The sequence below is a fragment of the Rattus norvegicus genome, chromosome 4 (assembly GCF_036323735.1).
Source record: "Rattus norvegicus strain BN/NHsdMcwi chromosome 4, GRCr8, whole genome shotgun sequence".
Taxonomy (NCBI): Eukaryota; Metazoa; Chordata; class Mammalia; order Rodentia; family Muridae; genus Rattus; species Rattus norvegicus.
Window position 1 is genome coordinate 79,199,054 of NC_086022.1, and position 16,355 is coordinate 79,215,408.

Genomic DNA, 16,355 nt, shown 5'->3' on the forward strand with positions numbered 1-16,355 from the left:
CAGCTATCAAAAACAACGAGTTTATGAAATTCGTAGGCAAATGGTTGGAACTGGAAAATATCATCCTGAGTGAGCTAACCCAGTCACAGAAAGACGTACATGGTATGCACTCATTGATAAGTGGCTATTAGCCCAAATGCTTGAATTACCCTAGATCCCTAGAACAAACGAAACTCAAGACGGATGATCAAAATGTGAATGCTTCACTCCTTCTTTAAATGAGGAAAAAGAATACCCTTGGCAGGGAAGGGAGAGGCAAAGATTAAAACAGAGGCAGAAGGAACACCCATTCAGAGCCTGCCCCACATGTGGCCCATACATATACAGCCACCCCAATTAGACAAGATGGATGAAGCAAAGAAGTGCAGACCGACAGGAGCCGGACGTAGATCGCTCCTGAGAGACACAGCCAGAATACAGCAAATACAGAGGCGAATGCCAGCAGCAAACCACTGAACTGAGAATAGGTCCCCTGTTGAAGGAATCAGAGAAAGGAGTGGAAGAGCTTGAAGGGGCTCGAGACCCCATATGAACAACAATGCCAAGCAACCAGAGCTTCCAGGGACTAAGCCACTACCTAAAGACTATACATGGACTGACCCTGGACTCTGACCTCATAGGTAGCAATGAATATCCTAGTAAGAGCGCCAGTGGAAGGGGAAGCCCTGGGTCCTGCTAAGACTGAACCCCCAGTGAACTAGTCTATGGGGGGAGGGCGGCAATGGGGGGAGGGTTGGGAGGGGAACACCCATAAGGAAGGGGAGGGGGGAGGAGGATGTTTGCCCGGAAACCGGGAAAGGGAATAACACTCGAAATGTACATAAGAAATACTCAAGTTAATGAAAAAAAAAAAAAAAAGGAGGGCTGGAGCTGAGGCAAGGTTACCCAAAGTGGTGGTGATTGTTTAGAGCAACATGAGGTAACAAGGTGGAGCACTCCTCAGACTCTTGGCCAGTTGTGCTACTCACTATCTACTGCAATTGCGGAAGATTCTCTGACAAGCACTGAGAGACACATCTATTTGTGTGTGCAACAATAAGATGTCTGCCCATGTTTCATTTTGAGACCATGTATCTCTGTGTTGACATGCACACAGTAAGAAGGATGAACTCAAGGGGCTCCAGGCCCTTGGATGGTGATGAGCAGTCCAGCACCCTGCTAGGAGATAGTCACAGTTTATTCATGGCAGCAGCAACTTCCCCATCCTTGGTCCCGAGGGAGGCTCCTGAGAGTGCTCAGGCACCCTGGATTCCTCTCTGCCTGCAGATTCCTCCCAGTGGTGACCAAGTAATGTGAGTCTGAGCAGAGCAGTATTTAACCTGTACAGAAAGAACCATCCTGGGATCCAGCTGGGATCTTTGAGAATTCTGAGAATGACAACATTGGAGATGAGGAACTGACCTAGCCTCCCTGTTCATCTTCAGCTTTGTTACTAGCCTCTTCCTGGACCTGACCTGGGCTGGTGGGTGAAGAAAAACTTCAGAGGTCATGGGAGATGAGCAGGGGACACCTTAGGAAATTTGTAGGAATACGTAATAATGACCAAAGCCAGAGTATCTCAGGGATCAATACTCAGCACTGACCTGCACACTGATGTTTCTCCCACAGGATTTGGTAGCCTGAGTAACAAAAAATTTCTTGTATAAGCCCTTTTTCTGCAAAAGTCCATGAGTTGGCCACATCTGGGGCTCTATGGGCTCCAACCTCTGGTCCTTGAACTTCTATAGCATCCCATAATACTCACATAAAACGGTCAGCAATGGATCTCTGAAGACAGGCTCTGCGATATGTTCCTATTTGAGCAACATGGGACCTATAATCCTGTGTGAAGAGCCCGGTCCAGCGTCTAAGAACCCAGAACACCACAAGGGCAAACAATGAATCCTTCAGCTTCAACCCAAAAATACAGCTTCTTAGCAGCAAGGGAGAGCATGGACCACGGGCTCGGACAGGTTTCCATGGCTTCACTCACGTCTGTCTAGTATATCCAAAAATGACTTCCAAGTCCAGGACGAAGAAAGCCCTCTGCAACAAGGATTTCTATATCAGATCTCTTAAATACCTGGGGCTTTCAGCTTCCTCTCAACATGACTGTTGGGGAACTGCCCCACTTGAAAGATGGGTCTACCTAAGGAAGCTGCTGTGGGGAAATCTGGAACAGCGATAGTTTGTAGACAACTGACTTCCCATCTGTATGGAGGAACAATTCTACAAGCTAGGACAGCTATACCGTGATGGCGGATGATGAAGAAAGCATGGATTAGGTCACTCTGTGCAACCCTGTAAGGTATACCGAGTAGGACGTAAGATGACAGAGCAAAACATAGAGAAAGTAAACTGACTTTTATATGAGATGAGAATGAAATAAAAAGCCATCTTCCCAGAACAGAAGAAGGCATCTAGGTATCCCCCAGGGATGACAGGAAAGAGGAAACACATTTTTCACTCTTGGATGTAACCCTGAAGACTTCAGAGCTCCCTCCTACATCTTCCCTCATGTCTCTGCAGCTTCCAGACACTGAAGATGCAGGAGACCACCTCCAACCCCAAGATCCTGAGATACCACATCATGCAGCACACACTGGAGCAGACACCGTACTCCCAGGAACATTCGGTGGTTTTCTACTGCAAACAGACTCGGCCCACGTTCCTGCTCTTTGGCAGCTCCATTGAGAGTTCCGGAGCCACAAAAGCAATTTCTGCCTGAGAGTTAGTTCCACAGGCAGGCAGGTGCCGCCCTCAGGCTGGAAGGAGTGAGCCATCACCTGGACCAGGTACAAAGTCCCAGAGAGGAAGGAAAGGATGCTGAAAGGTCCTCCCGGTTATTGTACGTGTCTGTATGTCCTTCCATTCTCCAGTCTTGCACGTGTCTGTATGTACATCTCGATGTCTGTCAGCTTGCACTCAAGGACGGGATGGAAACACTCATGGACAGTCTGGCCCTTGCATGTCAGATTATGATGAGAAGACTTCCAATGTCTGGCACCTAATCACTCCTGAGAGGGAGGCAGCATTCACATCCTTGCCCACAGTATGTTCCCTGAGAAGTGCTAAGAAACAATCCCATGCCCAGAGCCACTTGGCTTCTTCTCTTCCAAGCTGATATCAGTGGCATTGGGCAAATATTAGGAATTCAGATGGTATGGCAGTATACTTAAGTGACTCCATGAATTCCACCAGAGAACTCCTAAGCGTAATAAAGAACTTCAGCAAAATGGCTGGATATAAAATTAACTCAAACAAATCAGTAGCCATCCTCTACTCAAAGGATAAACAGACTGAGAAGAAAATTAGGGAAACGACACCCTTCACAATAGTCACAAATAATATAATAAACCTTCGTGTGACTCTAACCAAGCAAGTGAAAGATTTCTATGACAACAAGAAGTTGGAATGCCAAAGAATGGATGCTTCAGTCCTTCTTAAAAGAAGAACAAAATATTCACAGGAGGAAATACAGTGTGGATAAAGTGTGGAGCAGAGACTGAGAGAAAGGCCATGCAGACTCGGTCCCACACAGGGATCCATCCCATATACTGGAGAGTAGAACTGCCCTTCCGTAAATGTGATTTCTACCACAGCACAGCGAAGCCGGCGTAGAACTAGAAGGATGGAAACATGAGCACCATGTACTCAGTGCCCGACTGCTCAACAGCAAAGAGCAAGCTCCGCTCTCATCCTGCTGCAAGTCCTGGGGATCCCCATCCAGCACTGGGGCTTCCTCTAATTAGCTCAGTCCCACCTGACATCGTCGGTGGTCGAGACAACTCTGGTACCCAACTGGAGTCCAAACAAGGCTAAGTGAAGCTGCAGTTTGCCCATCCTGGATTCACAGACCCGTGGCAGTCCAGACAGTCTTGTATTACTCAAAATCTCCACAGTGCCGTGGTCCAAACTGTCATCAGAGTCACTTGATCTAAGAGACATGAACCTGACATGCGCTCCTGGAAGGCCACAGTTGTCCCTCATGCTTCTCACCTTGTTTCGCTCTGTAACCCCAGAAAACTGTACACAGCTCCTGTCATTATATTCTTCAGTTTGGAGGGGGGAGCACTAGAGACTTTAAATGGCATGTGCAAGGTCACACAAGTAGTCCTTGGTGTTGTGATCAGCTGGGAATTGAACTCAGGCAGCTGAACCCTAGAAACTGTACCTTTAACATGCACCTGAAACTCCAAAGTGCATGCCGCTGAAAGGTAATTTGCAGTATAAAATGGTGGTTTTGTTGTTAGTGCAACCATCTGTCCTACTAGGGCATAAGCCCTTTGTTGCCCTGGATGACCAAGCCTTGGGCTGGGACTCATGGAGGGCCATGCTAAGAAATGTCCCCCATTGAAATAACACCAAAAGAAGTGGAAATAGGAGTGATCTGGATAAGAAGGACTGTAAGAGGTTTTCATACCAGGCAGGAATTAGGTGGCTGCACACGGGAGCCCAGACAGCACTGTGAACTGTGAGTAAGGACCCACAGTTGGGTAAGGAAGGAAGTACACTCTGGAGAAAAGACAGGGCTTAGAGACAAGGTGCTGGCTTAGAGAGAGAAATACCTAAGTTCCCTCCTCTCTTCTGCTGAGTTCCAGAGCCATGGGGTTGGCACAAAGGAGCTTGGCACTGGGCTGCACGGCCATCATGTCAGTTCTACAGATGACCATGGCAGGGAACCCCAACTGGATGCTGAACGGCAAGGCCCAGGTGTTGGCAGACCTGAGCGCCCAGGAGATCCAGGCCGTGCACAGCATCCTGATGAGCAGGACAGAGCTGGATCTGCAGCCATCAGACACACGGGCTTTAGACAAGAATTCTGTGCTCCTCATTGAGACACTACTGCCCAAGAAGAAGGATGTCCAGGAGTTTCTGAATAAAGAAACCAACCCTCCTGTGCGGGAAGCCCATGTCATCATTTTCTTTAGTGCCCAGGAGCACCGTAATGTCACTGAGTTTGCTGTAGGGCCCCTGCCACAGCCCATCTACATGAGAGAACTGTCCCCCAGGCCTGCGAAACATCGATCCTGGGCATCCAGACCCATGTGCAAAGCAGAGCAAAGCCTTCTCTACCACAAAGTCAAGGAGGCTATCACACCCTTACAGGAGCTTTTCCTTCACACCACCGGCTTCTCATTGGAGGATGCAATGGCCAGTGTCTGACCTTCACCCATTGGTCCCCATAGTGTGGAGAGAGGCTGTGCATAGCATTCTGATGAGCAGGGTAGAACTGGAGCTGCGGCCATCCAGGTCACAGGCTTTAGACGATAACTCTATGTCCCTCACTGAGACTTTGCTGCCCAAGAAGGTTTCGATGGAAATTCTGAATAAAGAAAAAATGTTTCCTGTGTGGGAAGTCTGTGTTGTCCTCTTCTCCAGTGCCCTGTGGCACTGTGGTTTCACACATTTAGGGCCTTTCCAGGAGCTGTTGATTTGGTCAATGTTGAAGACTCTGCCCAGGGCAAAAATGTTCTGTTCCAAAGACAGATTATTAGATTAATCGTCCTTTTCTCCTTATGCTTCTAGGCCCCAAAAGCAGCTTCCATACACTGCAGACCAGACAGGAAAACATCACTAACCCTGGGAACGTAAGACATTGCTGGGTCCAAGCCCTGCACCTGAGCAGATGCAGTGCTCCCAGGAGTTCTGGGCCTCCTTCTGCTTTGGAAAGACTCTGCCTCATTATCTGTTCTTTATCAGACCCAAGTAGGACCTTGAGGGCCACAGGCATGGCTACTATCTACAAATCTGCTCTGGGCTCAGAAAGTGTTAACACCAGAATGGGAAAAGTAGGCTCTCACCTGGGCCGAGGGAATCTCAAGAGAAAGGACCCACTGCCCAAGAGCACAGAGGTGCCCTCTCTCCTCTCTTACAGGCGCTAGGAGGTTTTCTATGCCCATCATATGCCTGTCCTCAGAGTAGTCCATTCTGACTCTCCATGTGACAGAGTAGGGGACAGCACATTTCCCTACAGATGCTAGAACTTCTACTAGCTGCTCTCTCCGTTCCTGACTGCGCTTACTGAAGTGTGCTTTGGGGATCAGTAAACCCCCTATAAGGTCAGAATGCAAGATGCTTGTGGCACTGTCTGAAGGGGACACACCTGTGGACATGCAGGTCACACTCATGGACATGGTCTGGGGACTCGTCACTGTCACTCAGAAGTTAATCCTGCATATCCACTGTCCAGAGAAAGCTACCTCATTCCCAGAGCTGCCTGGTGTCTTCTGAGCCAGCAGGTGGCAGTGACTCAGTGATATTAAGCTGAGTGGTGCAGCACCATCCACAGGCAGATCAATCCTGAGGTCCCCATGGTCTCTGAGGCCTTCTTTCAGAATAATAGCATTGAAACATAAAATAGAGTCCATCCAGTCCTCTCTGCCCACTTCCAACATCCTCGGTAGCCCATACCTAGACTAGCCCCTAATCCCAAGACCGGGACTTGTGGCTGAATGAAGACCAGATTCAGAGACCATGCCAGATGGACCCATCTTTTTCCAGTACAGGCTGAGGACATATCAGAAAGATTAGAAGCACATTTAAAACATCCTAAATCAGAATACCTTCAGATGGCCAGTAGTTACTACTGACCTAACCACTGAAGCCTGTGTCCCACCCATAGTATTTGGTGGCCTGGGTGATAGTAAGATTCCTGCTCATCCCCCACTCTGAAAATATCCTTTATGTGGCTTCATCTAGAAGCTCCGTGAGTTTATTGCTCTGATGTTCAATTTTTCCACAGAATCTGTCCATGGTCTCCAAAGACAAGCAATCCTGTGCCCATATACAAAGACCATAATTTTAACTGACTTTGAATCTCTGAAGACAGAGCCTGCCTGATGCCTCCTTCTTTCCACTATATTGAGTCCTAAAGTCCTGTGTGGAGACTATTAGGCTTTTGCCTAATAGCCTCAGAGCACCACAAAGACAGGCATCAACTATTTCAACTCCCGCCATTGTATGCAGCTTCTAGAGCTATGAAGGCCTGTGCCACAAACACAGTTGGGTGCTCATGGGCTAAACTCGTATTTGTCTAATGAGCCCAATAAGACTTCCATAACCGTAGTTAAGGGAGCCCATTGAGAAATGAAAAAATGCTTGATTTCTGTAGAGGGTGGAGTTCACTATACCTGAGGGTTTGGGTTCCTTCTCATGGAGACTGCAAGTTAGTTATCCTACTTCAGTGTTTGCCATGAGCAAGGAATCTACTAAGGAGGAATCAAAAAACCTTACCAACACCTTCACCCTGTGGCCATCACTCTGGTGTCCGAGGTTTATCCCCACGATCCATCTTCAAACACCAGAAAAAAAGATCCCTGTGTGCTGATTCACTGCAGTACTATCTGTAACAACAGAATTCTGGAGACAGTTTTCCATTTGTAAGGAACAATGTTCCCATTAGCCGGGTCATGGCCACACTGCAGTCCCAGCTGATGCAGAAGGGGATGAGCAAGGGCCATCTGTGGACTGTAGGAAAAGCCCTGCAAAACACATTGAAGAGCAGAAGAAAATGACAATAACATAGGCAGTGTGCTTGCTACTTTTAGGTTAGACTGGGGAGACTAAGGATCCAGTTTTACAAGAATGGAAGGTGTAAGGCACATGCATGTCTCAAAAGGCTAAAAAGAACACGGTAGTAGACATGTCTTTCCTGTCTGCTTCAGACTAAAGAACTTCAAATTTCATCTCAGTCAGTAACATGTTTTTGAGGCAAGTATGTGGACTTCAGTCCAGATCCTAATGTCCAGGGAAAATTGATCACACAGCAGAACGTGTCTATAAACACAGCATTCAAGTTGGAGTTAAGGGACACTCAGATCCCTGGAGCTCCCTGGACAAACAACATAGAAGAGCTCAGTGAACCCCGGGTTCAGAGAGAGAGAGAGAGATGCTGCCTCAAAAAGTAGGGTGGAGAATAGCATAGTGTATTCTCCTCTAACGTCCACACACATCAGGGCACCTACACATGCCAATGTATACACACATGAAAGCACAGCTGTGCACACACTTCCCACAAACACAGAAAGATCAAAAGAAAAGTTTTAAAAAGGAGGACTGGAGCTGAGGCAAGGTTACCCAAAGTGGCGGTAGTTGTTTAGAGCAACATGAGGTAACAAAGTGGAGCACTCTTCAGATTCTTGGCCAGTTGTGGCTCTCTGTGCTAATCACTATCAACCGCAATTGGCGAAGTTTTTCTGACAAGCATTGAGAGACACGTCAATTTGTGTGTACAACAATAAATCATTAGGAGTCCAATTAATGCTATGTCCATTCAGGAGAACAATGGTAATAGTTTCTCCCCTAGGTCCTATGACACATTGAGCTACAGGTTATCATCCCGACAATAGTGCCAAGTCTTGAGTTGTATCCTGTGAAGCCAGACTGTATCTCCTTCCTTGAAGGCTGAGAGATCATTACAGAGCAGGAGGTAGAAATACCCTGAGAGCCAGAGGCAGTGTACAAAGGAAACAGACACATCGAAGCAGCTGCAGGTCAGAGCTCACAGTGGTTATGACAGCCCCAGGAAACCTTAAGCCAGACTAAAATCCAACATGGAGAGGGGTGGTGTGAAGTTCCACCCTAACTGAGGAGATATTGGCAATTGGTAACGTCTGTGAAAAATACTCTTCAAAGAGAATTGCCACTGGCAAATCAACCACACTCCATTGGATGGTCACACATCCATGGATATATGGGCAGTACAAATTGCACGTGATGGAGGAAAGACAGAGGATACACTATTGTGTAGGAAGAGGATACAGATCTGGGGGAGCTGGGGATGGGAGTGAATATGGTCAAAACTCACTGTAGAAATTCTCACCAAACTAAGAAACAAAGATTAAGAGGAAAGTAACAGGGCATGTGTGGAATTTCCTACCATGAGCCTGCAGGCAGAGGAAAACAGAAAAGGAAACACATAGGGAACCCATACTAACCCCTTAACACTGACTCCTAATGTGCACAGAACTGTCACTTATGGTGACTCTTAAGCCAGGATGTCCAACAAGGAACCAGAAGCAGAAGAAACTGTAGTCAGGAAAGCTGAGAAACAGCCAAGTCCAAGGCTCTAATCCAATCCTCTTCCTCCACAAATAAAGGAGGGTTGTGATTGGTGTAGATAAGCATTTTAGGGTAGCTAAGAGGAGAGTGGGTCAGAAATCAGAAGGCTAGCAGCTTCTGCAGTGTGTGTGTGTGTGTGTGTGTGTGTGTGTGTGTGCACGCGCACACGCGCGTGCGCAACTGTTGCCACCCCTACAACACTGAGAGTAGTTTCAGGACTGAAAGCTGCCCCCTCACTTTCCTCTCTATCTTCCCTAGCTGTCAGATCCTGCTGTGCATGAAGTTGGTGCTCTGAATAAGAACAGAAACTCATAGGTGTGTTCTTATAGAGCACTGGCATGGGAGGGGTTTGACCTAGAAGACAGGCCATAGAGCAGGAGGCCAGCAAGCGTGAGAATCCAGAGCGAGTCACAGAAGACATCTCAAAGTCACTCTTGGATGACAGAAGGGGACCCTGAGGAGTGGGTTCCGAGAACAAACTTGCCTCCTGTTGGGTACAAGGAAGCTCACTGGTTGCTGAGTTCATCCTCGGCCATCGTGACTCTGATGTAGTTGTGACCCCTACCATCTCTCCTGCCTGCTTATTTCAGAAGAGAGAATTATGAATCCTTCCTTCAACATCTTCTCCTTTGGGACAAATCAAAAAGACATGTGGTATAATGGACAAAATAGCAGTGGACCAGACAAGAAGGACAAGAAGCACCAGGATGCACAGTGCCTGCCGTAGGACTCCAGCCCTGTTCTGGGAACACGGCGGAAGCTCAGTTGTTGGCAGAGGTTGAAGTGAAGAGGGGGAGAAGAGGAAGCTCTGGAGTTTGAGGGATAGTGAGAATACCCCTAACACTGAGGTGGCTGATGTCCCAGTGCTCTGACAACAGACCCAGTGTGAACCCTGACTCATATTGGTTTTGAGGTGCTAATGTGTGTGTCCCTGTAGCTCAGCAGTTGTCACCTGTGCAGGAGTGCAGCTGGAAAGTCAATGGGACACTTGAGTACACTCCACAGTCAGATGGGGCCGCCTAGCCTTAGTGTCAGATACAAGGCAGATTGTAGTGAAATGCCACCCAGAAACGGCCTCCTTCCAGGGACCAGCCGAATTAACTTCAGGTTAGGTTCTAGAGAAATCAGAGCTTGTGACAGTGACAATGTCTAGTACGTGTGCAAGAGTAGAGGTCTCCCTGTGACAACAACTCCTCCAGAGACAGGGCAGGACAGAATGACAGCCACTCATTTCTTCTAGCATTGCAAGCAAACACACCCTCCATGAGTACATAGTGCTTTGCTGCAGTTTGGACAGAAAATTAGGAGGTGAAGATCTGACTACGCCTTCTACCAAATAGAAAGGGAGAGGGACACCCTGACTCACTACCTGAGATGGGCTGACAGGGTACCCCCCAAAACTAATGCTAAGGAGGCCCTGACCCGCATGTCACACAGGGATGCCAAAGAAAGCTGGGCAGGCCAAGATTCTTCCCCATAAACAGGCTCAGTCTGGCCAGTCTACAGTATCCAGAAACTCCAGTGCATAAGGTCCATGGGGTTCAGACTGCACCATTGAGGTGAAAAGCTAAAGCAGTGATCCTTGTGTTGCTGAGCGTCTGAGATTGCCCTAAACAGTTTAGATTTACTTTTAGCCTTGCCTTGTTTTAATACAGTGAGACAGTGGGTGGGGCCAGAGAATTTAAACACCAGGCTCAAGGTCACACAGGTAGTCATCAATGTTGTAACACCCCAGGACTCAAACCCAGTCATCTCGAGTGCATAGCCTGCATTTGAAATCTACACTTCGAAATACATCTCTCTAAAGGGGATTTTACTGTCAGTATCATCCTCTGACCAGAAGGACACGAGTACATTATAGCCCATGGGGGCTAAGCCTTGTGCTGCTGTGACTCATGATCCTCCTGGCGTATGATTGTTTCCCCACTGAGATAACACCAAAAGTGGAAGACGGCAAAGCTTATCTAGATAAGAAAGACTATAAGAGATTTTCAGAGAGAGAAAATAGGAAGACACACACCAGGACCTAGGCAGTGCTGAGGTCTGTGAGTGGGAACCCAGAGACTTCAGCTGACTTCACTGGGAAGAGGGAAGAAGTCCAGTGAGTAGGAAACAGACAAGGCTGAAGGGTACGGCACTGTAAGGAGCAAGCTCGGAGAAGGAGATACTGAAGTCTTCTCTCCTGTGCTGTGTCCCAGAGCCATGGGGATGGCACAGAAGAGCCAGACACTGGGCTGGGTGACTTCCATCTTGCTGCTACAGATGGCCATTGCAGAACGCCCAAGGTGGACCCTGAATGGCAAGCCCCGGGTATTCCTGGACCTGAGTGCTTATGAGATCAAGATTGTGAAGGATTTCCTGATGGACAAAAAGGAGCTGCAGCTGCAGTCATCTGAGACCCCAACTTTGGGCAAGAACTCAGTATACCTCATAGAGATGCTGCTGCCCGATAAGGAGGACGTGCTGGAGTTTCTGGACAAAGGAAAGAGGTTTCCTGTGCGGGAAGCCCGTGTCGTTATCTTCTTCGGTGCTCAGGAGCACCCTAAAGTCACTGAGTTTGCTGTTGGGCCCCTGCCAACCCCGATCTATATGCGAGAAATTTCTCCTGGGCCTGGGCACAATCCATCATGGGCATCTAGACCCATTTCCAAAGCAGAGTACAGGCTCATCCACAGTATCCTGATAGAGGCCATGAAGCCTCTGCATCAGTTCCTCCTTGACACCACTGACTACTCACTAGAAGACAATGTTAAGGATGCTCTGACCTTCACGTTTATGGCCCCCCATGGCACGAAGTCTGACCAGCGCCGAAGCTGGTTCATGTTGCAGCGCTTTATGGCAAGCCACTCCCTGCAGCCCATAGGCCTGGAGATCCTTCTGGATCATGGGAGTACAGATGTCCAGCACTGGAAAGTGGAGCAGCTCTGGTATAACGGCAAGGCCTACGACAGCCCAGAGGACCTGGCTCAGAAATATGCACGTGGAGAAGTGAGTATAACGGTCCTCATGGAGTCAGTTGCCGAGGACACAGAGCAGCCCCCAGTCTTCTCTTTCTCCAGTGACGCAGAGGAACTCCCCACTAGCATCAGCATGGCTAGACCCAGAGTGTCTGTGTCCCACGTTCCTGCCTATACCATAGAAGACAACATGGTGTTCTACAGAGATTGGATTTTCTCCTTCCGGCTAAGACCCTCCTCTGGCCTGCAGCTCCTGAACGTGCACTTCCAGGGTGTGCGTATTGCATACGAAGTCAGTGTACAAGAGGCTGTGGCACACTTCGGAGGACATATATCTGCAGGCACTCAGACCAAGTACATGGATGTGGGCTGGGGCCCTGATTGTGCTACTCACCAATTAGTCCCTGGCACTGATTGTCCAGACACAGCCACCTTCCTGGAAGTCATTCATCACTATGACACTGACAAGCCAGTCTCCTATCCACAAGCTCTCTGTCTCTTTGAGATGCCAGCTGGGCACCACTTTAACTCCAACTTTAGAGAAGACTTCAACTCCAGTGCGGGGACAAATGGACGCAAGCTAGTGTTACGGACAATCTCAACAGTCCACCACTATGATTATATTTGGGACTTCATGTTCTACCCTAATGGGGTAATGAAGGCAAAGATGCATGCCACTGGCTTGATCCATGCCACCTTCTACCAGCCCAAGGAGATGCGCTACGTCTCTCAATCACAGACCCACCTATTCAGCAACATTCACACCCACCTAGTACACTATCGTATTGACCTGGATGTAGCAGGTAGGATTCAGGACCACACCAACTCGGACACTCAAATACTACCGACATATAGCTTCACTCCACAGGTTGGAGCTAAAGAGTCCTTGGTATAATATCGGGAGATTGTTTCAGTCACATTCTGTGCAAAAAGAAACACACACTGGGCTGGAGAGATGGCTCAGCCATTAAAGGCTAGACTCACAACCAAAAGAGAAACACACACTCCTGGAGAAGGGCAGCAGTGAAGGGTACCCTAGGGTTACCCTGACTGTGGAGGGTATATCTGTTCTTATTTACTCTGTAGAGCAGAATGGTGCATGGGCATGGGGGTTCCATGGAAATTAGCACTTTGTGATGGGTTCCCATACCATCTGGAGGTGCTAGGTGTGTTTCTCATAAATGCCATCCTAAGAAGAGAAGTGATGTTTGGCGTCACATTCCATAATTGAACAAGGCCAAGGCCACCAGAACTAGATAGGTGGCTTCCATATGCTCATTCCCTCTGGGCCTTCTGGTCAGGAATACAAACAGATGTCCTCAAGCCTGCAGAAACATGGGCTTCCTGTTCTACATGAATAAAAACAGACAGGCTGGAGCAGGCTCTTCAGAGAATAGTGGGACCCTAGGAAAACGCCACAGTTGCCAGGAATGACCCTTGAGCTCTCCTCCAGCTTCTCTGGTTTCTGGTTTGCTTGGTCTCCTAGTCCATGCTGCTAGCCCAGTGTCTGACCCTAGTCTGGTTTCTTCTTAGCAGTTGTCTATGGTTATTGTCTGGTTGAAGACCCTGGAGTAAAGGAAGCCAGGTTCTGTTACAATAACTGATTCTCACCCTTCGCCACTCCTGCCTCCAGGCACCAAGAACAGCTTCCAGACACTGCAGATCATTTGGGAAAACATCAACAACTCTAAGAAGCAGAGACATCCTGTACTTGGAAATACCCTAAAGAAAACATATTACTCCCAGGAGCACCAAGCAGCCTTCCACTTTGGAAAGCCACTTCCCAATTACCTAATCTTTAGCAATCTCCATACAAGCCATTTGGGCCCCAGGAGCAGGTACCACCTGCAGATCCACTCCAAAATCCATCAGGTGCAACTGCCAGGCTACCAGAAGAAGCGAGGTGTCTCTTGGACCAGGTGAGTTTGGAAAATGTGGCCAGGGAATCCCCATAGCGATTGTGTGTTCTGTTTGGGCTTTTGTCCTGGAAGGTTCATGTCTATGTTTGCATCTGGATATGTACCCTTGTGCACTCCAGGAGGAGTGAAAATGCTTACAGAGATCCTGTCCCTAAGATGGTGATGTTTATACCCCTGGGGTATAAACATTCATTATGGACAAGGACTAAATTCTTCATCCTTGACACTGGGGATGTTACCTGGAAAGAGTTCAGATGCAACTCCAGTGCCCACAGCCATTGGCTTCTTCTCTACCTGTAGGTACCCCTTGGCTGTGACTGAGTACCAGGATGATGAGAAGTGCAGCAGCAGCATCTACACCCAAAATAATCCTTGGAATCCCCCTGTGGTCTTCGAGGATTTTATTCAGAATGATACAAACATTGAAGATAAGGTAATACCCATACCCACTGCCCACCTTAGGCCTGTCACCAACCACTGCCTAGACCGATCGCTGGTCCCAGCCGTTGTGATTACTAGGTGTTAGGCAAGTTCAGGGGTCATAGCAGATGGGACATCTCATGAAGTCCATAGGTCCCACAAGCCAGAGTGACCTCAGGTGGATACAACACAGCCCTGTTCACTGAAGTCTTTGTCTCTCCCACAGGATTTGGTGGCCTGGGTCACAGTGGGCTTCCGCAACATCCCCCGTTCTGAGGATAGTGCCAACATGACCACACCTAAGAGCTCTGCAGGCTTTGTGCTCCAGCCCATCAACCTCCCTGGCTTCTAGAGACACCCAGGTCTGACAACCACAATGACATCGGGCACTGCATCCCTGGAGACAGAGCATGCCTGACATCCCCTCCTTTCAACCTCCAACCCTTTGCGAAGAACCCTGCCCCTGCTCCTGCTTAACAGCCCCAGATCAGCACAAGGGTAGACAATAAAACCTTCTGCTTCTACCTTCAACTGTGGCTTCTTAGTGGTTGGGGGAAGGAGTGGGCCACACCCATAGGATACTAGAAATCTCAGATAGGTTTTTCACCATTTGAGATTTCCAGCTGTCTGTCAGGAAGGCCGTAGGGAAATGTTCCACCTCCATGACAGCCAGGTAGATGAAGAGACTAAAGGGAAACCTAGAAAGATTACCAACATTTTCACCCTGTGGCCGTTGTTCAGGTTTTCCCGCATTATCCGTCTAGAAACATAGGTAAAGCATGTGGGTGCATTATTGATATCTGTGACAGCAAAAGCATGGAGAAGACCAACCTTCCATCTATAAGGAAGAATAGTGCAATAAACTAGGGTCAGCCATGCTCAGGGCCAGGTGACAGAAATCTAACTGAGAAGGACAGTCTGTGGACTGCAGTAAAAGCCACGGGTTAAGTGGGAGGTTAAAATGGCAGATAATAGTGTGCATGTGCGCTATCCATTAAGACTGAGAGGAGACTCAAGCTTCATTTTCCCCAGGAAGGAAAGGTAGAAGGCCCCTGGTCCCGTTGAAAGCAGAAGGAGCAAGGGAAGGGATTTTCCTTCGTAGCATGGTTAGAGATGCAGCACTAACAATCCAGGATCAGGACTGAAGTGGTAGCATAGACAGTAAGAAGCTGGCCAGTCAAGCCTGGGGACCTGAGTTGAGATCCATAGCACCTACATAAAGGTGCACATGGGGCTGCGTGTCTGCAATCCCAGCATGAGAATGGTTGGTGGAGATAAACAGATCCCTTGAGCCTGCTGGTTCATCCATTATAGCAGAATCAGTGAGCTAGAGGTCCAGTGAGGAACCCTGAGGAGAATGAGTACAGCAACACCCTCCACATGGATATGTGCACATATGTACATGGATACTGTATGCACATATGTGCATGTATACTGGCAGATTCCTATGCATGCAAACAAGGACACGTGCCCACACATATACAACATAATGTGAGGGAGCCTAGAGGAACCTAAAGAACTAACCAGTCAGGTGTGGAATTTCCCACCCCAAGCCAAAGGATCCAGACAGCGAGCTCTCACTGTCTCTCCACTACAACTCAGCATCTGCGCGGAGCTGTCACTCACAAGAGTCAGGGCCCCCAACAAGGCACCTGAAAACTGACAGGAAGCCAAGCTCAAGGGCTCAATAAAACTGATCACATTTTTCTTCTCCACCACAAGAAATGAATGCTGTGACAGACTGGCTCATAGGGATTCACAACTAGTACATTAGAAACCAGAAAGACGGTCTCTTCTGCGCACATGTGTATTCTCTGTTTCTCCTCCCCCTCCTCTTCCCCCTCCCCTCTCTCCATATCCCCTTCCCGCTCCAACTCCTCCTACCCCTACCCCTACTCCTATCCCTACCCCTCTGTCTCGGTCTCCCCTTCCCCTCCTCCTCCTTCTCTGTCTCCCTCTACTCCTACACCTACCCCTCCCCCCTCCCTCCCTTTCCCTCTTCCCCTCCCTCTCCCTG

General features: G+C 48.5%; 2 protein-coding genes across 2 annotated transcripts; both read left to right on the forward strand.

The window, feature by feature from the left end:
- The first annotated feature begins 849 nt into the window (after positions 1 to 849).
- Positions 850 to 5,217, forward strand: LOC108350705 (amiloride-sensitive amine oxidase [copper-containing]-like). Its single transcript, XM_017592992.3, has one exon. It carries the CDS (start codon positions 4,585 to 4,587, stop codon positions 5,143 to 5,145), a length of 561 nt encoding a protein of 186 aa, XP_017448481.1. The 5' UTR covers positions 850 to 4,584; the 3' UTR covers positions 5,146 to 5,217.
- A 6,027-nt stretch (positions 5,218 to 11,244) lies between these two features.
- Positions 11,245 to 14,861, forward strand: Doxl1 (diamine oxidase-like protein 1). The gene is made up of 4 exons (NM_199233.1): positions 11,245 to 12,802; positions 13,633 to 13,918; positions 14,219 to 14,351; positions 14,565 to 14,861. Exons 1-4 carry the CDS (start codon positions 11,245 to 11,247, stop codon positions 14,688 to 14,690), a joined length of 2,103 nt encoding a protein of 700 aa, NP_954703.1. The 3' UTR covers positions 14,691 to 14,861.
- Positions 14,862 to 16,355: the final 1,494 nt, after the last annotated feature.

Coding starts and splice junctions, on each gene's coding strand:
- LOC108350705 (XM_017592992.3), top strand. CDS start 4,585: ATGGGGTTGGCACAAAGGAGCTTGGCACTGGGCTGCACGGCCATCATG.
- Doxl1 (NM_199233.1), top strand. CDS start 11,245: ATGGGGATGGCACAGAAGAGCCAGACACTGGGCTGGGTGACTTCCATC. Junction 12,803..13,632: donor TATTGACCTGGATGTAGCAG/GTAGGATTCAGG, acceptor TCCTGCCTCCAG/GCACCAAGAACAGCTTCCAG. Junction 14,352..14,564: donor ATACAAACATTGAAGATAAG/GTAATACCCATA, acceptor TCTCTCCCACAG/GATTTGGTGGCCTGGGTCAC.